Source organism: Mytilus californianus, unplaced genomic scaffold, assembly GCF_021869535.1.
Source record: "Mytilus californianus isolate M0D057914Y unplaced genomic scaffold, xbMytCali1.0.p SCAF_1, whole genome shotgun sequence".
NCBI classification, from domain to species: domain Eukaryota; kingdom Metazoa; phylum Mollusca; class Bivalvia; order Mytilida; family Mytilidae; genus Mytilus; species Mytilus californianus.
The window spans coordinates 34,306,059-34,327,022 of record NW_026262581.1 but is presented as its reverse complement, the minus strand read 5'-3'; the positions used below and the strand labels follow the sequence as shown (position 1 = coordinate 34,327,022).

The 20,964-nt window shown below is 32.1% G+C and overlaps 1 protein-coding gene and 1 long non-coding RNA gene across 2 annotated transcripts; one reads left to right on the top strand and one right to left on the bottom strand.

Moving 5' to 3' along the window:
- Positions 1-2,170: 2,170 nt before the first annotated feature.
- On the bottom strand, positions 2,171-7,663 carry LOC127719687 (uncharacterized). The gene is made up of 2 exons (XR_007990453.1): positions 7,370-7,663; positions 2,171-3,503 (listed from the first exon to the last, which is right to left on the bottom strand). It is a non-coding gene; the product is annotated as an uncharacterized LOC127719687 (long non-coding RNA).
- Positions 7,664-11,159: 3,496 nt separating this feature from the next.
- Positions 11,160-18,891, top strand: LOC127719647 (protein RD3-like). Its single transcript, XM_052225877.1, has 2 exons — positions 11,160-11,259; positions 14,178-18,891. Exon 2 carries the CDS (start codon positions 14,197-14,199, stop codon positions 14,800-14,802), a length of 606 nt encoding a protein of 201 aa, XP_052081837.1. The 5' UTR covers positions 11,160-11,259; positions 14,178-14,196; the 3' UTR covers positions 14,803-18,891.
- The last annotated feature ends 2,073 nt before the right edge of the window (positions 18,892-20,964 follow it).

Genomic DNA, 20,964 nt, shown 5'->3' with positions numbered 1-20,964 from the left:
TGTGTATAAGTTTCATAAAATTTGGTTGAGGCAAACTTAAGTTAGAGAACGGAAACCAACTCTAGGACGTACAAGGGTAAAACTTAATGCCCCCTCCATTACGGCAGGGCATAAAAAGTGTGGAAAACTGATTTGCCGGACTGACGGTGGACAGACAGACAGATGGAGTGCAAACCTGAAGTCCCCTTCGACTTCTTCTAGGGAACTAATTAGCACTAATCAAGTAGTTAAGTTCTGCAAAGTGGGTCTAAGCTGTTGAAGGGCAGGAAACTTGAATGCCATCAGAGAACATAAATAAATAAAAAGACATTTGAATTTGATTTGCAACCATTTCCAGTAAAACCTTTTGGAAACCCATTCAGAAAACATTTGGACAGGTTCCCTTTTCACAGATGATGGAAGAGATATTATTCTTTCATAAAAGAATAAAACATGTGGTCCAAATGTTACAAGTTATTTGTAACCATTCGAGTCCCAGGACATTGAAATGAATGAAAAAAGGTGAAAACTTATATCCAATAAAAACTTTAATTAAACTAGGTGATAAAAACAAAATGAAACTGGAACCAATAAGCTGTTGATATAGAGATACATAGATATAAGAAGATGTGGTATGAGTGCCAATGAGACAATTCTCCATCCAAGTTTACATAAAAATGAGAATGGAAATGGGGAATGTGTCAAAGAGACAATGACCCAACCATAGAGCGGACATCAGCCGAAGGCCACCAATGGGTCTTCAATCCAACGATTTATGTCTCACCTTTTTATGACAGTATAATGCAAATGTTGAAATTAAGATGGCAATATTTAAACATGAGAACTATGCAAAACATTCAAAGTCAATGAACCATGATGAGGGGCGGGACCATATTAAAATCTCCATAGAAATCAGACTTGCTAATGCTAATACAACTGCATACCAAATATCATTGACTTATCATTAGTGGTTCATCTTAAACTGATGTAATCTCAAAATTTAGCATGTAAACTATTGTTCTGTTGCACCACTGTCACAGGATTAGGGGGAGGGTTGGGCGCCCGCTAACATGTTTAACCCTGCTACATTCTGTATGTGCCTGTCCCAAGTCAGGAGCCTGTACTTCAGTGGTTGTCGTTTGTTGCTGTATATCATATTTGTTTTTTTTCATTATTTTGTACATAAATCAGGCTGTTAGTTTTCTCTTTTGAATATTTTTACATTTGTCATTTCAGGGTCTCTTATAGCTGACTATGCGGTATGGGCTTTGCTCATTATTGAAGGCCATACGGTGACCTATAGTTGTTAATTTCTGTGTCAATTGGTCGCTTGTGGAGAGTTGTCTCATTGGCAATCATACCATATCTTCTTATTTTTATATGCACAACATTTGAAGTCAACGGACCATGACTCAGTGGACAGAGCCAAATTATCTCTGCGGAAATTAACGTGCCAATGCTAATACATCTTTGAGGTACCACTATTGGTTCCCCTTAAAATGACCTATCAGTGAATAATACATGTAAACTAAGCAAAAGTTTCAAAGTTGGTAGGCCATGACTGAGGGGGTGGGGCCAAATTATCTCTGTTGAAATGAGATGTGCCAATGCAAATACAACAACACCAAATATCATTGACCTACCACTAGTGGTTCCCCTTGAATTGGCCTAATCACAAACTAATATATATGTAATTAAGCAAAAGTTGCAAAGACCATGACGGAGAGGGCAGTGGCAAATAATCTCCATGGAATTGAGATGTTCCAATGATGATACTACTACACACCAAACCTGTTGACCTACCACTAGTGGGTTCCCCATGAACTGACCTTATCACAAACTAATACATGTAAACTAAGAAAAAGTTTCAAAGTCAATAGACCATGACTAAGGGGGTGGGGCCAAATAATCTCCATGGAAATGAGATGTTCAAATTATGATACAACTACACACCAAACATTGTTGACCTACCACTATTGGTTCCCCATGAACTGACCTTATCACAAACTAATACATTGTTTACACCGCTGGAAACAGCACTCCTAAGTCTCACTTTTTTTACTTCATCCAGGCAAGACAAAAAGGTGATGCATGTACATGAAGCTTAATATAGTGACCTAGTATTAGGCTTGATACAGTGACCTAGTATATATATTTGTAAATCGAGGCTGCCTCTTTATTAACAAAAAAGTTCATCGATGTATGCTTTTATTACTTTTTAAAGTTACACATATATAAAACAAAATCTTACATAACAAATTTTGCTGTATCAAATAATCTATATAAACATAATCAATACTATTTACATTATTACATTCATTGACTAAAAGAAAAGTTCTCTAAATTCAGAAATATGCACACAGAAAATTTATATTCTAAATTGAATTATGGTTGGTGATAGTAGTTTAATATGCATTTCAAAAGATAATTTACCCATGCTTTAATTATTATTTGCAAACTAACCCCTTTTAGAAAAGTACTTAGCTGAATAATCAAAAATTGAAATAATGAAAGTTTAATTGAATCTGAAAGAGAGTGATAATGGCGCGGGACCTTGTATTTTTACTTAAATAACATGAAGGCGGAATTTTCTCATGATTAGAAAGCAACAATAATTAAAAAAAAAATAGGTTGGGCAAGTCACTGCTTTGTTAAGTATGTGTAGGGATTTGTATCGTAAATTCATACAGCATATTCCTATAAACATTTACAAGAAATAATAATGCTAGAAATAAGACAGGCAAAAATAAATATTTAGTATATTAATATAGATATAGAAAACAGTTTGTAATGGGTCATATAAAAATATTTTTATACAATGTAATATTGTCCTTTTTCATGTATTCTAGATTTCAGATTGGTTTTTCAATTTTTATTTCTTTTAAATTCCTAGCAATCTTTTGGGAAAAGCAAAAATAAAAAAAAAACAAAATTCTTTGCCAAAAAGTCCCCATATATTTTTGAAGGGAGATTGAGAATCTAAAAAATTACATTATGCAGCCTCTAAGTTAATTATTAAAAGAAATTATAAGTTCTGCCTGAAAATTTAACAAGTTTTGAATTTTGAAAAAAATTAACTGTCTCAATTCGCATATAAAAAATTAGCACAAATAAAAATACACATAAGTATAAAAAATTCATCGCAGGTGAAACTATGTGTTTTTCTAGGCTCAAGGTTTATATTTTGTAAAAAATAAAAATTCTTTCAAATAAATAATGTTACAATTGTTTGTGATTCATAGTGTTACAGATTTAGATTTTTTAACTCAACTGCAGATTTTTGTTTTATTAGTCATTAAAATACAAAATGTATGTAGTCTTAGTGTAAGTTAGTCAATCAGTATACTGAACACATATTTCAGCCTGTTTATTAAATTTATTTATGTTATCTTTATATTTTCAACTTTCAGTCTATAATTTCTTTGACAAAACCACAACAAATGTACATGGAATTCCACAACATTATGTCCATAAATCAGATCTTGTTTCTCTTGTCTTCATTGTAATGTTTCACCTTTAGTAACCTGTAAATATATCAACAATACAAATTCATATACTGGTAATAATATTGGTTACTTTACATGTCATACTTTGACTTTTTAAACCAGAAATGGAATAAAAAAAAAAATCATAATTTTAAAACAAAGAATGCAATGTTGGAAAATACATCATTATATTAAAATATTTTTAGGAAAGACTATTATATCAGTGTTGAAAGTGGAGTTAAACACCAACAATCAATCAATCATTATCCATGCACAATACCATACGAGTTAAACACCAACAATCAATCAATGATCATCCATGAACAATACCATACGAGTTAAACACCAACAGTCAATCAATGATCATCCATGAACAATACCATACGAGTTAAACACCAACAATCAATCAATGATCATCCATGCACAATATATACCATACGAGTTAAACACCAACAATCAATCAATCATCATCCATGCACAATACCACACAAGTTAAACACCAACAATCAATCAATGATCATCCATGAACAATACCATACGAGTTAAACACCAACAATCAATCAATGATCATCCATGAACAATACCATACGAGTTAAACACCAACAATCAATCAATGATCATCCATGAACAATACCATATGAGTTAAACACCAACAATCAATCAATGATCATCCATGCACAATACCATACGAGTTAAACACCAACAATCAATCAATCATCATCCATGCACAATACCATACGAGTTAAACACCAACAATCAATCAATCATCATCCATGCACAATACCATATACAAGTACACAAAACTGTTTCCATAAATTCACTGCTCAAAAGTTTTGAAATTATGAAATGACTTCTTCTGAGGTGGCTGTCATAGATTTTTGACCAGCAACAAACATACAAATGTGATAAATATTGTAAGGATAATTGAATCTTGGTTTTTGCTGCTTCTCTGCTAAGCATGTGACATTAAGAAGTAAGAGCTGATTGGTTAACTCAGTCAGAATAATGTGTCTGGGTAGGGTGATATGTCTTCATGTGAACTGTAAAAATGTGCTAGTACTTTAAAAATTTAGTGTTGGGCTTACTAGTACAAAGCCAGATTCATATTCATATCACATTTACATGTCTTTGTCCTGTTATACATGTGATATTAGACATATGCGATGGTTCCTTATTCATCACCATACTGACATATGACACTGAACAAGTAACCTGTATTAATGTTAACCTGTGTGTTTTCTGCTTGTGATGCAAATCAACCTCTACTATCTTCACAAATGATTATATTTTTTAATATTGTAAATTAGTAGTTTGCAAGAAGTAGAGTATCATTTCAACCTTTCATTAGGTAAAAATTGGGGCTGTAATTTCAAAATAAATGGTTTAATTAAAAACTTGCATGACTTGTATGATTTAATCATAAAAGATATCATATTTGATGAGAACTACTAGTTCTGTTGAAAGAATTATGAGTTCCAATAGACATGTTTAAAAACTCATAATTCAGGATTTTTTATGAAGTTGAAAATTGTAGTTCTTATACAGATGATACATATATGTTTCAAATTTTAACGTGATTTGCACACCAAAAGACGAAAGATTAGTTACCTAACACAATAAGAACAAACTGACAAATGTTGACAATACAGTTTACTCTTTAGTCTGTGTGTTAAGGAGCGAAACAATAATTATTAAGATCAATTTGCAAAGAAGTCAGAAATGATCAGAAATGAGAAATTTGTATAAAGGTATGAACAAAAATTATATACCATTACAAAATAAATGGGGAATGTGTCCATGGGACACAGATGATGCCCCCGCTTGCATATCATATAAAGTTATAAAGGGACATAACTGAAGAACGGTAAAATTGACACAGTACCTAAATTTGTACTTCATCTGAGTTTTGTAGTAATAAGCATTGTGTATAAGTTTCATAACATCTGGTTAAGGCAAACTTAAGTTTGAGAACCGAAACGAAAAAAATTCAGCAATTTTTCCGTTTGTAAAGGGGCATAACTCTAGAACAGTTAAAGTGACGCCACCAAAATTCAAATTTGATCTGTGTTTTGTGGTAATAAGCATTGTGTATAAGTTTCATAACATTAAGTTGAGGCAAACTAAAGTTAGAGAACGGAATGAAAAATTTTGCAATTTTTCCATTTGTAAAGGGGCATAACTCTAGAACAGATAAAGTAACGCCACCAAAATTCAAATTGATCTGTGTTTTGTGGTAAGAAGCATTATGTATAAGTTTCATAACATTTGGTTGAGGCAAACTAAAGTTAGAGAACAGAAAACAACTGTGACGTACATGTATGTACAGACGGACAAGGGTAAAACTTAATGCCCCCTCCGCTATGGTGGGGGCACAAAAATAAACTACAAAAATGTTCAGTCATGTAAAAATAATTTCGAGAAGGCAAACCATTAACCTGCCATACAAGAATCATAGATGTGTTAATGATAACAGGATAAGTGTATATGATTATATGTAAGTGCAAAGGTGTAAATAATGGTGTAGAGACAAGTGTGTTTAATATTCTGAAGCCTTCAAACAAAACATTTACACCATAACACAAAAGTGCCTTTGGTAGGAAAATAAACTTGAGGTCCTTAAGAGCCTGTGTCGCTCACCTGCATCTTCAACAATTGCCAGGTAAAATTCATCATGAAAGGGCATGTAATAATTCTATAAAGAGTTAACTGACAATTTCAATCATATGGACGTTTTGTATATCTTGTCCTGCTGAAATATCAAGCTTTTAAGTAGTTGTTAACGCCGCCGTCGCATCACTATCTCTATGTCGAGCTTTCTGCGTCTTTTGTCGCAGGCTAGACAAAAATGGTAAAATTTTACATTTAAGGCAATAGCTCCTATAAGAAGTTATCTGACACAGTTTTGACATAAATAGACAGCAGGTAAACGTAACATTTGTGCCCCTGTCAAATTTTCTCTATTCAAAGTGGTTTTCAAGATATTAGACAAAACTTGCATTTTACCCCTATGTTCTATATTTAGCCATTTTAGCCATATTGGTTGGCATGTCGAAACATCAGACACATTTTTTAAAATTACCAATGTAGATACCCTAATGATGATTGTGGGCAAGTTTGGTTAAATTTGGCCCAGTAGTTTTAGAGGAGAAGATTTTTGTAAAAGTTAACGACGACGACGGACGCCAAGTGATGAGAAAAGCTCACTGTGAGCTAAAAACGAGTGTCTATTTGGATTTACACAGAAAAACAAGAAGTTGCAGGTTATGTTTTTCACTCATGATTAAACACTGACAGATAAATGTATATCCATGCTCAGTGGATATATCTAAAATTCAAAGTATTGTCAAACAGGAAGTGACTCACAGCAAATTTGAAATTGCTTTAATAAATGTTACAATCCAAAATCAAGTCATTCCCTAATACAGAAACAGAGAAGACAAAAATAAGGACAAACAGACAAGAAACAGTCTCATGGGTATACCACCTATTCCTTCAGTGGAACTGATTTACTATGTTTGTGTGCATCGTCTGTTTTCTTTTTCATGTACCTGTGTCACCGTATATACAAGTTACCAATTCCACTTTGATTGATTCTTTATATGTTTGCATATATATATTTGATTGGAGAAAATGATTTTACATTATGGCAAGGGTTTGTACTATTGCAAGACTCAACTCTTTTCTTGCCCACATATGTTAGGATTATCTGAATGTTTGCTTAATGTTTTTTCAGGCTTAGTTTTTTTTTAAATAGTATACTTTTCTTCAATCTCTATATTCTATGGTTGTCAACGAGTAACTCTGTGAGTAAAAGGAAAGGGTTTAAACATTCAGAATGGGAAAAAAAATCTGTTTTCAAAATATATTTATAAAGTGCATCATGAACCACCACAGCAGACATTTACTTCTCTATGACATTGTCTCTTCTGCAGAATCAATGTTTTCTATAATTTCATCTTCTGTACACTAAAATTATATCATATTCCAGAACTATATACAGTAACACCAGTCTTAAAGACTGAAGATATATATTGTTCAAGAGAGACAGATGTTTGGTTATTAATACAGGGTTCAATCAATTAAGAATAATTTTGGTCTCATTAATAAATTATACACTGCTTTGTTGATAAAAATAATTTTGCTCAATCATGTCAATACTGCATACTTGTATGGATTTAATATTACGTGTGTGGAACTAATTTTCGTGGACTTCATGGATAAGCATGTAGCTATATATATGTACATAGATGAACCATGAATTTAGGTGTTCAATGAAATACAGATTGTCTAAACCAAGAAATTACAATTTTTCCTCAATCCATGAAATTAGGTATCCACATTAATAAATGAATCCACAGTATGCATATCATTTTATGTGCTTTTTTTTATTGTTATTATCAAGTACAAAATGCCAACTCTTTTGGGTAAGAATGTGCCTATCAAATTAAGACAACAACTTTGTTTTCTCCTTAGACATGTTAGAATTTCTTCGAAAAATTACATTTCATTGCTATGAACTTCTCAGTTTAATTGATCTAAATGTATATGGGGTCACTAGATCATTATGGAAGAAAGCTATTTTTCACACACTTTTGTCAATGGATTTAACTTTTCCTTATTTTAAAGATATATCTGGATATTCACCTGTTTTCACTTCTAAAAATCGAGGATGGAAGAAAATGAAGCAAGATTTTAAGAAAAATGAGCTGTTACAATTCATCACATTTTTAAATTACCCGTGCTTCTATATATTCAACTTTTCTTTCCAGCTGTGTTAACTTCTCATTCAATGTAGCCAGTCTAGATCTACATGATGTGTCTGAAAAATAAATAATATTTATAATACTTTGAAATAATAAATAATACAGGAATCATAACTTCATAACATCTTATTAGTACAACATAGTTATTAGCATGGGTTTGGGTTGATTTAGTTTTAACACATACCATGCATACAATAACACTTCTGGAATAGTTCAAATTTATATTTATACACTAGCCAGCAGTATAGGGGCTCAGAAGTCTTCATTCCTCCAAAACCTACTAACTTTACATTTCAAATTAATGCATGAGAGTATACTGTATAGGTACCAAATAAATCAATTTTGTTTCACAACTTTATTATTTCTTATTCCATTATCATGACTCTGCTTACTAAATATAATAAAATGCTTCGCTGAGCGCAGCCTGATACGACCGCAGAGGTCCAACCCTGAACAGTTTGGGCAAATTTGAATATAATATTCAAGCTTGATACTGTCCGAATTTTGATTGTGATCAAATTTTTGACATAATATAGGTTTCTGACACAAAATAAATGTGGTAAAAGATCTTACAAATCTATTGCACAATACTGTGCAATTGAAGATTACTTCTTGAAACTTTTACAAAATTTGAAATTTGAAAATTTTTGAAAAAAATATGAATTCCTTAACAAAGTTGGAACCCCCCCCCGCGACTTTTGGAATCCCTCCTTGGAGCAATTACCCCAAGACTCGATCCAATTCTTTCCTTTGGAGTATGGAACCTTGTAGTACAATTTCAGAGAGATCCATACACATCTAACACAAGTTATTGTTTAGAAACTAGAATAATGCATGTTTTTGGCCCCTAATTCCTACATGTTTGAGGCAATTACCCCCAAACTCAATCCCAGCCTTCCCTTTGTGATATGGAACCTTATGGTACAATATTAGAGAGATCCATACACTTACACACAAGTTATTGTCTGGAAACTACAAAAATTGTTGTTTTTGGCCCCTTTTAGGCCCTTAATTCCTAAACTGTTTGCCCCATAACCCCTAATATGAATCCCAACCTTCTACTTGTGGTATTAAACATTGTTGTACAATTTCAGAGCAATCGAAATACTTCTACACAAGTTATTATCCTGAAACTAGAAAAATGTTTGTTTTGGGCCCCTAATTCCTAACTGGTTGGGACCATCATCCCCAAAATCAATCCCAACTTTCCTTTTGTGGTATTGAACCTTCTTAAAAAATTTTAGAGATCCATCAACTTAAACTAAAGTTATTGTCCGGAAACCACTGTGTCTTCTGACGACGATGCAGACAACATCATACCATTATACGATCCCAAAATTTTTTTGCAGTCGTATAAAAATGAATTGTTATGATTTCCAATGAGACATCTACAAGTTTTGGAAACAAATTAACATTCACCAATGTCAACTGAGTAGGAGGGGACTGTCATCCTGAATTCCCTGCAAAATAAATGCTTAATCCTGACTTCCCCGAAAAATAAATGCTGAATATTGAGTTCCACCTCAAAATAAATTAAAGCATTCTTTCCACAATCCTTAAAAAAATAATGTTTAGTTCAAGAGTCCCAATGAGTGTGAATCCTGAAATGCAGCAAAAAAAAAAAAGGTCCAATCCTGATGTCCCTTAAAAGGTTGCAATATCATTATATTGTTTAGTATTCAGAAAAAAATTATGTGAAATAGAATGCTCCTTTTGATACTAAATTGCAGGAAATCTTGTGCCTTTTATAATGTTTTAAACTAAAAAGAACGAACCAAGAGGTATTATAGCCTACATGCTGTTAAAGGTTTTTCACTGTGATAGTGTTTAGACCGAATTTTCACAGGCACTTGTCTCAGAAAAAAAATTTCCTATATACCCTAATATAACACCTTGTGTTATATTAAGGTATATAGGGGAAAAAAATTCTGAGACAAGTGCACGTGCCTGTGCCGAAATTGAACCTTTTAAAGCATATGAATACATTCTCAGTTGATTAACTGATATATATTTATAATGAAAGGAGAAAGAAAAGCCACAAAAGGATAATATGGAAGACTTCATAATTTCGTCCAGCATGTTATATTATTGTAAAAAAATATCTGCTCGACACAGAAACAAAAAGTTGATGAATGCATCTTTTGTACAAGAGGTCCATTCATGTTAATGTCTGAGTGGTTTGTTGTTATGAGTTTGCAATGGTACAAGTAATGAAGTTGGCTATTCCTGGTACACAATGACAACAAAGTTAGCTTGCAATGATACTAGTTAACTTTAATATAACACCAATCTTGAGTTATATTTTTTATGAATGAGTTACACCAGTTGACCTGAGGTCAATCCGCGTAAATGTCATCATCAGACAATAGGTTAGTACTGTGACATAATAACATAAGCATTGTGACATAGATTATTTAAGGGAAAATGCATGAATTCGAAAGTCATCTATTCCATGTATGCACAAAACAACAAGCTTTCTCAATCATGCATTAGACGTGTAAGAAATAATGTTTCTAGATAATAATTGCAAAAGAACAGAGCTGAATAATGAAACGTAAATTCTCTTGGTAGTAGCCTTACAAAGGAAAAATAACTCAATTAAATTTGAAGTGGGATCAATTGAGGAATTATGCATAATAGTCTTCAACAGGTACTTGATTTCTGATGACAGTGATGTCACATGATAAGAAATGAGGGGCTAAATTGTATTACCAAACGAGTTTAAAAAGTCGGATATTTTCTTAATGCTTCCAGTTATAACTTCAATGTATTCTCTATTGGCCCAATCTTGTTGAATGGGCCTCTGATGTTGCCCATGACCATGTTGTGCCATTGTTGACAAATAAATTTATTTCCTTGAATGCGTAAATAAACCTAAATTTGATTGGCCAAAATAAACCGTTCAGCCAATCAAAAACCATAAGACATATAAGTTCTGTAGAATAGCTGTCAAAATGACAACTCCAAAATGATGCGAATTTTGGAATCATGACTTAAGTCTTCACCAAAATTAAAGCTTTATACATATCCAGGTAATTGAAAATAAACTTGGCAAAAAGTAAACAAAGGAAAATTTAAAACAGATAATCATGAATCGACATTGTATTCATTAAGGTTCATCTGAGACTACTATAAGTTATAACACATATGTGTTCATCTGAGACTACTATTTATAACACATATGTAGTCTCAGGGTTCATCTATACACTTCCACAAAAATGGCTGTGTTTACACCATGAAATTTTCTCTGAATGCAGACAAAACTGTGTAATACTAATAGTTTTAAATCCTGGCAGCACCTAGATATATACAAGTTTTCATTTTGTGTTTTAAAAAGAAAAAAAAAATTTTGTGGATTTTGCTAAACATTTTCTTTCCTTGCCACAGGTGGTGTAAAAATAAACAAAGGCATATGAAATCTTTGATATGGTCCCCCTCAGGTAATGATTGTATTGTTTAATATTGATTGATATGGACAATAGAGGGACAATAGAAATCTACTCACAACAAAGATGATTTAAATAGTGTAAATGAGTGGACTGTATCAAAGAAAACTCTGGTGTTTGTTTATTTCACCATCTTCTATGGCAAGGAAAGAAAATGTTCATCAAAATCCATAAAGTCATGAAAAAACATGGAAATATTAAAAGAATTAACATTTGCTTTTTTTGGAGTATTAATTGGCTACATTGCTAGATTTGTTTTTATTTAGAATTACTTTAAAAGACTGTTGATTGTAATTTAGAATGCTGATTAACATGATTAAGTATAATTATGATGTCTTTGATCTCACTGATATACATATTAGGTGATAGGACGTGCCGCTGGAATAGGTAAAATTTTCCAGCTTGAAAATATGTGAATAGGTGGGGAAAACTATCAGAAATATATGATAAGTTCATTAAAGATGAAAAGCCCTATATTTTTTTCGCAACCGTGAAAAGTCTCGCCGTGAGTAAACATGACGTAAGGAATCTGAGCCTCAGATCTGAGCTTCGAGCAAAGGTGATATGTTCTTGATAATGCCATAACTTTGTTTCTTGTCTGCTTCTGGACACCACACGAAACCCAACCAATGTGGGAAATGGTTACATTTTGACCTACGCAACATATGAAAAGGTATACATTTTTGTCGAGCCTTCGACTTTTGTCGAAAAAGTGAGACATAGCGATCCTACATTCCGTCGGCTTCGGCGGCGGCGTCCACAAATAATCACTCTGTGGTTAAAGTTTTTGAAATTTTAATAACTTTCTTAAACTACAGTGTATCCTGGATTTCTACCAAACTTGGACAGAAGCTTGTTTATGATCATAATATTCAAAAGTAAATTTTGTAAAAAAAAAATTCCATTTTTTCCGTATTTACTTATAAATGGACTTAGTTTTTCTGCCAGGAAACATTACATTCGCACTCTGTGGTTAAAGTTTTTGAAATTTTAATAACTTTCTTAAACTATCCTGGATTTGTACCAAACTTGGAAAGAAGCTTGTTTATGATCATAAGATAGTATCCAGAAGTAAATTTTGTAAAAAAAAAAAATCCATTTTTTCCGTATTTTACTTATAAATGGACTTAGTTTTTCTTCCAGTTAACATTACATTCACTCTGTGGTTAAAGTTTTTAAAATTTTAACAATTTTCTTAAACTATCCTGGATTTGTACCAAACTTGGACAGAAGCTTGTTTATGATTAAAAGCTAGTATCTAGAAGGAAATTTTGTTTAAATTTTGTTCCATTTTTTCCGTATTTTACTTATAAATGGACTTAGTTTTTCTTCCAGTTAACATACAGTCTGCAGTTTAAGTTTTTAAAACATTTATTAGATTCATAAACTATCCTGGATTTTTACCAAACTTGGACAGAAGCTACTTACAATCAAAAGATAGTATAGAGAGGAATATTTTTATTAATTTTTTCCTCATTTTTGTTGAGCCTGCGATTAACAGCAAAAGTAGGCGAGACACTGGGTTCCGTGGAACCCTTACGAATTTTTAAAATCTAAATTGTATGCAAGGGTGGGGTAACAGAACCCCAGGGCAACACCCTATCAATTAATAATTAAAGTGTCCCCGCTACCCAGGGAGAACAGGTATTAGGGCGACAAGTACCAGGGGGAATGTACTTGTCAATCGGGGCAAAGGGACCAGGATTCAAGGTTCATGTGGACCCTCTGGCTAAGAGGGCTGCGTTTACACCACAATTTTTTTTTTCTACAAATGTAGGTGCAAAGGTTATTCTGCACTCAGAGTTAATTGTGTGCATGGTGTAAACACAACCATTTTAGCCAAAGGGTGCAGATGAACCGTAAATGAAGTCATCGTATAATTGACTCTTACTGTGACGTACATGTAGTAACATTATCATTGTGACATATATTGGATATATGTATAATAAAAGCCATGAATGTGATAGACGTCTATATATATTATCAAAAGAAATTAAAAGGTACAATTACAACATGTACAAAGAAAGTCAAGAACAAGTTGACCAAACATTAAGATGACAATTAGAATATTACTGCACTTTTCCGAACCCACACACAAATGGAAAAAATGAGACCTCTAAAACAAGTACAGAGTCATGCAGCAAGATACACATTTAAAAGAAACCATATAACTCCAGGTGTGTGTCAGACATGCTTAACACTCTAAACTGAGTTGTAAATACTCTAGGTAAAAAGATTTAAAACTAGGCTTACTATATTTCTATAAATTAGAAAAACAAAAAAGCATGACAATGTTCCTATTCTATCTTAAAAAATTTGTTATTAATTCATACACATGCTTCTCAGTCATGTCAATAGTTACATGTAAACTAAAACAAGATCTGCCAATATAGTTTCCAACATATACATGTACAGAAGGGCACAATAGTCCAATTTCAAGTTCTTTTAAATTATCAATACATTTATTTCACAGAATTGATAGATTTATTTATTCTATTTTCCAGCTTTGTTTCATATTTGAAGATGATGCCTTTAAAATCAGTATGGAAAACTCTAGTATCAAATGATCAGAGCAAACCTCCTGCAAGAAATGAAAAGTCAATGGTTGTTGATTCATTGATGTCAGAACTTGATTACAATATTAAGGAACTAGAGAAAGTAAGAATCGACAAAGAACAAGAAGAAACACGAAAAAAGACTGGTGTAGACTATAGTTGGTTGATAACTACACATCCAAAAGGATATGCAATTCCTCAATTACAACGTTTAGAACTGGAGGAATTATTTTATCAAGTAAAACCAGAGGAATGTGGGAACATTTTAGCTTTGTTTAGAGATTCACTTTTAAATGAACCTCAATCATGTGAACTTCCGTCCATATTAAGAGCTTGTGTCCAACAAATTCTACAACAAAGGCCTAAGGAACAGTCACTTACAGAATGGGTTACACAGAGAACTATGAGTTTAACCAGTTTAAAAGGTCGTCATTCTGCTCAGGTGGTGCCATCTGGTGATGCTAGAGATCCAGAGGATGTTCAAGATATACAACTATCAGAAGATGCACAAAATGGTAGAATAATTCAAGTTGTTCCAATGTTTACATCAGATGTAGAAAGTTTGCCTGTTTAGAATACAGCTTAAGAAATGTTATACTACTAGTTGTTGTTTACATGCATTGATCGTTGTCTCATTTACTCAATGTCTCTGATATTATAGTTTATTGATGTTCATATACACAGTATTCTCTAGTCACTGTCACTGGCAGGCCAATTGCCCAGGATAGATGAAAGTCAAATTAGTAAAACAAAATTCTAAATCTATAATTCAGATTTTAAAATTTAAAACTTGACAAACAATGTAGTTCGGGCAGTTTAATAAAGAAATAACATGAATAAAGAAAACTGTGAAAAAAATTTAGAATTTTGAAGTGAATGTTAAACCCTGACTTAAATCTTGTCATAAAAAAGTGAAATTTACTCTAATGCTATACTTTTTATCAACAAAATAAAGATCTTATTAGAAAATTAGCGGATGATACATGTAGATGCATAATTGAAAGGTTCTGAATAAAAATGTCCTGCCATTTATATTATAAAGTCAAATTTGTTTTGGTCAAAAATTGATGATTTATTTTGTGCATAATACATATATTTTTGTTATTGTGTGTTGTACATTCCATGAGAGCTATGCTGTGTTCATTATTGTTGTACAGATGTACAATCATATTTTTCAAAGTCCCTAATATTGAGATATTGTATATTATATACATGTAGGAATTTAGTTCATTGTCCATTTTATCTTCCTTGCTAAATCTAGATTAAATGAAACTCTTTGTTTGGATGCCTGTACATTGTTACAATGTATATTTGTTTAGATTACATGTAGAGATTTCAAAGAACAGCAGTGTTTGAAATACATGATCAATATAAATGAGTGTCTCAAGCTCTTACTAGGAAAAGAAAATGTAACGTTTTGTTCATTGTATGTTTTTACCAGTTAAAATTAATTTTTCATTCATTATGATTTGTCATATATGCAAATTTACCTAACTAACCAAATATATTACAAAACACACACTGTGTTGTATGGTCCCTTTTTTTTTTTTTACAAGTTTTTGTTATTTTTTGAAAATGTATTTTTTAATTTGTTAATTAATTTATTTCATCACTTATTTATTATGCCGATGATTTGTATTATTGATCCTTCTCTTGTTAACATTCTTAAATCATGTTTGATATTTTATTCTGTCCAGTGATCATGATAACCTGTAAAAAAAGCAGCTGCAAACTCATTTTGATATTATATATTAGCAAATCCATTTATTGTTTTACAGCAAACAGGGTAACAGAAGCAAATCCAATATTTGATATGGGTTGGGATGTTGGGGAGATGGGGATGGGGCGCTTCTGAGAATAATATTTAAGGAGTTAGCTATATAGAGGAGCATTCAAAATGTACACTGTAAATAGATGATGTGAATTAGAGAATAACAGTTCTGTAGTTGTAGAGTTGCCACCATCAATTGGCGATTTGAAAGTTGCAAATGCAATTTTACTGGTGATACTTAGCGGAGACAGTAAAACAGATAATTGCAACTGTCAAATCAAAATTGACGACGGCAACTCTTCAACTACAGTCCTGTATTCTGATTCTAATGCATTACAAAAAGAAATAATATGTTAAAGCTTGGAAAAATGTACAAATTTGAAATAAAATAAAATCCGCAAAATTTCATGAATGATGTTGGCACATAGATGCCATCGCTAAACGTGAGGTCATACAAATGAAAACTTAAAAACTGCAGGTTGATATGTTACTTCTATGATTCAAATTTGGTTAAATCATATTAAAACAGCGTATTTAGGTAGGTGTTGTTATATTTTCGATGAAATTGTAGTAAATCATTTGTTGATCCTAGCAATTCAAAATGGTGGGTCACTCCTTATATAATTTATAGTTATGATACGACATGTCAACTGTGGATTTGATGGTAACTTTTATCCAATGAGAAAAATTGTTAAAAAAAATAGATTTTGAATGAATTGTCAGTTTTGTCAGTCAAATTAAGCAGAATTGTATTTGAAGATTTGGGTAAGCAGTTGGCAATTTTATGATAAAAATTTGATTTTACTTGTTACATATTAGTCGGGACAGTAATTGGATAGTTGCCACCATCAAATAAAAAAATAGATGCCTGCAATCTCAAAATACAATGCTGCAGTATCACCAAATAATGCAACTGAAAGAAAACACAACTAAATCATACATTTTTGAAATCAGTCATACAATATCTCCACTTGCACGAACGATTTCTTATCAATCATGGATTTGATGCTCTGAAATTTGTAGCATTTTACAAGCAAAATGAAAAATTAAAAAAACAATGTTTGTAACTTCCTTGTATGCTTCAGCACTGGCAGTTAGTTATTGCAATTGCAAATGTACATGCAATTTGATAATAGTAACAGTGGAATAGGATCCTTATTTTGTCTCCCGGTATTAAAAAAAATCAGTTGGTTCAAAATTATGGATATAATATATATAACTGTATGTTACATGTAAATATGCCAACTTAACAAATCTGATTGGGTAAAAAATATTGTTGAATTTATGCTTGCCTTCTCAAGACAGATATATATCACTTGAATACCAAAAAAACTGCTTCAATCAGCAAAGTTGAGAGTATTTATAAAAGATTTAACTATGATCCCAAGTACATAGATAACAATATTTGTTGATACATTAGTTGAACCGAAGAATCTTTACAGTATTTAAAATTTTTGGTGGTTTGCAGTCTTCCTCATATTTAACTTAGGTAAAATCCAACTGAAACCTTAAAAACCATTTTCATCTTTTTTCATTAAATATTGAAATTTTAGGCTTCTTCCTCTAGACATGACAGTAAGTTTAGTTTTCTGGAATATGAATATTTTAGAAGAAAACAAAAACATTTTTTTGAATCTAACAATTTGTAGTTAAAAGATTGGGACAAAACAGGTTCTAATCACACCCTCTCCCTTGCTATTTATAGATGTACATGATATAAATGTTTTAATTAATTTGTTCTTTTCTCAGGTTAAGTTAAGTTGTTAGTCAAAAGATTTTTTAAAACATACTACACAATTTGTTCCACTATACTTGCATATTTTACAAAAGCTAGTCAAAATGTTATATTGCTTGATATATTGTCTCATTTGTGCTTTAATATGAATAATTGATTTTTTGGCATGCTGTCTCATAACATCCATTTATTCCAGTTTTATATAAGAACTCAAGTCTGCATCCTTTTGTGAGAAGTCTTGCTACAGTGAATTTTTATTTATTTTAATTATAGTTGCATTATTGTTTATGCATTTTCAACAATAGGTAAATTTGAGGCTCATGTTTGGCAGTCATATCTCAGTAACTGGAAATTAATATGTTGTTGAAAGTTTAAGCAGGTACTACATGTAAGTGGGTTGGATGTATTTGGGGTCACAACCATAACAATTTTTAAAGTATTTTATGCCAAAAAAAAGGTTGTTTCCTGAGTTTAGAGTGTTTCACGTCTGATATGCCCTGCCTAAATCTGCCCCTGTCAAATTTTCTGGTAAGGTGTGCATATGACCTGATATTAGGATACATCAAGGGAGAATGACACCCACTGATTAAAAGTGAAATTTACTCATGCATCTTTTGGTGAACAGCAGATTCCAAGAAAAATTAGGTAACTCTTACTTATACCTAAGGTCATCTATATCTTCATGTTTAAAAGGACTCATTAAAGACATCATTACAACCTCAAACCAAAACATCACTCTGATTGGTATTTTCCTTTTAACACCATTATTAATTTCACAAGAACATTGTGAGACCTTACACCCTTATATCAGAAAAAATCTTTTATTGAAGAGACAATTGTAGGAATTATTAGGGGTCATCATCCCCCTTAACCCCAAATCTTGGATACGCACCTGGTTTCAACTTTTCTTACCATTGATAAGTTAAATACTCTCTCATAACATAACCTTGTAGTTCATCAAAATTTCTGTTTAAAATTTTCTGCCAGCAGGTGCCAGTCTTAGACATATATCTGTGTTAAATGTATTATTTTATGTTTACATTTATAATTGTAGTAAAAATATGTTAAACAGCATTTTAATTGGGAAATTTGATAGCTCCATGTTGTTCTGAATTTTTATTTTATTTAGTATTTTCAATAAAATTTGTTGCACCGTTTTTTTGTGTTTAACTAAAGGTGTTTGGTTGTGCTCAACTTTAGTCGTAATTCCTTCAATGGACTTATGGATTTTGATCAGATACACTCATTCTATAGCACAGTTTAATGAACAGATCAACTTCAAGGGCATTACATAGAAAAGTTACTAAGTTTTGGTTGTCCCAGGTCTCTCTTGTGTGAAAAAAAATTTTTCACTTCAATTTCTGTGAGATTAATCTAAACGATCTCTATTTGTGTTGTTTATCTTATTGCTTTTAAAATGCATATGTAGTCATTTCAGCTATTTCAGTTGATATTTTATAGTGTGTCTTTCTATATTGTGATGTTACACTATTGTTTCAGGAAAAAGGGTGAAGGTTTGGTACCATTAAAACGTTTAAACCCGCTGCATTTGTTTGCATCTGTCCTAAGTCAGGAATCTGATGTTCAGTAGTTGTCGTTTGTTGATGTGGTTCATAAGTGTTTCTCGTTTCTCGTTTTTTATATAGATTAGACCGTTGGTTTTCCTGTTTGAATGGTTTTACACTAGTAATTTTTGGGGCCCTTTATAGCTTACTGTTCGGTGTGAGCCAAGGCTCCGTGTTGAAGACCGTACTTTGACCTATAATGGTTTAATTTTATAAATTTTGACTTGGATGGAGAGTTGTCTCATTGGCACTCATACCACATCTTCTTATATCTATGAACAAAAGTACAAAAGTACTTTTCTATTCTGTAGACCAAATTTTTTTCCTTAAACATTTACAGTCTGGGGTTAAAGTTTTTTAGACATCAATAGCTTTATCAAACGTTCATGGAATTTTAGAACACTCACACAGATCGAAGCTCCTCATGATCAAAAGACAGTACTCAGAGCAACATTTCAATATTTTGCTGATAGATGGACTTTTTATATGACCGCAAAATATTTGCGTTCATATAATGTTATGACTTTGTCTTTGTTGTCGTCCAAAGACTTTCGGTTTCCAGACAATAACTTGAGTAAAGGGTACAGATCTAATTGAAATTGCACCACAAGGTACCATACCACAATAGGAAGGTTGGGATTAATGTTGTGGGTAATTGTCCTTACTGTTTATGGAATTAGGGGCCAAAAACAAGCATTTTTCTTGTTTCAGGACAATACCTTGTTTATAAGTGTATGGATCTCTATGAAGGTTAAACATTTTTGTGAGTGCTCAACCCCCAATCCTCCCCCCCCCCCCACCCCCCCACCCCCCACCCCCTTTCCTAACCTGGGACAGTGGTGTAACAGCACAACATAAGAACAAACTATAAAAATCAGTTGATAAAGGCGTTACTCATCAAGATGTTAGTGAGACCACATTCATTCTGTGTCAGAAATATGCTATGTCAAATATTTAATCACAATCCAAATTCACAGCTGTATTGCACAATCAATAGAAATTTTATGTAGAGTCATAGTTAAAAACAGATTCAGCATCAAATCTAATTTTAGAGAAGAAAAAATGTATATGTATAGTTTGAAACTAACCGTTCATTATTAAATATTATGAAAATGATGAAATGTAACTTTTATAAATTTTTTAAAGACATTGTATTAATGATGTATGATATTTTGAAAATTGTTCTTTTAATTTTTTGTAAATTTTTTTAAGAACTTCATGGTAGGTTTGTTTGTCATTCTGCATAAATTAATTTTCAGAATGCTATATATATATTTGATGAAGCGAACCCTTTTAAAAACTTAGGTAATATTGTCCATTAATAAATAAATATATTCTATTCTTTGTGTACAAAAAATGTACTTGGATATGCTGAATCGAACTGTGTATTAAAATTTTGGATATTGGACCATAATAGCTTAAGTCCAATTTCAAATTTTTCAGTTCTTTGACCACTTTCATTCTGTGTCAGAAACCTATGCTGTGTCAAATTTTAATCACAATCCAAATTCAGACTTGCCCCAACTGTTCAGGTGTTCGACCTCTGCGGTCGTATCAAGCTGAACCCATTTAATTTTAACTTTACATTGAAAGATTTTTATTCATTTTTGTCTCGCCTACAACGAAAGTCGCAGTATGCGAGACATAGGTATTACAATCCAATGG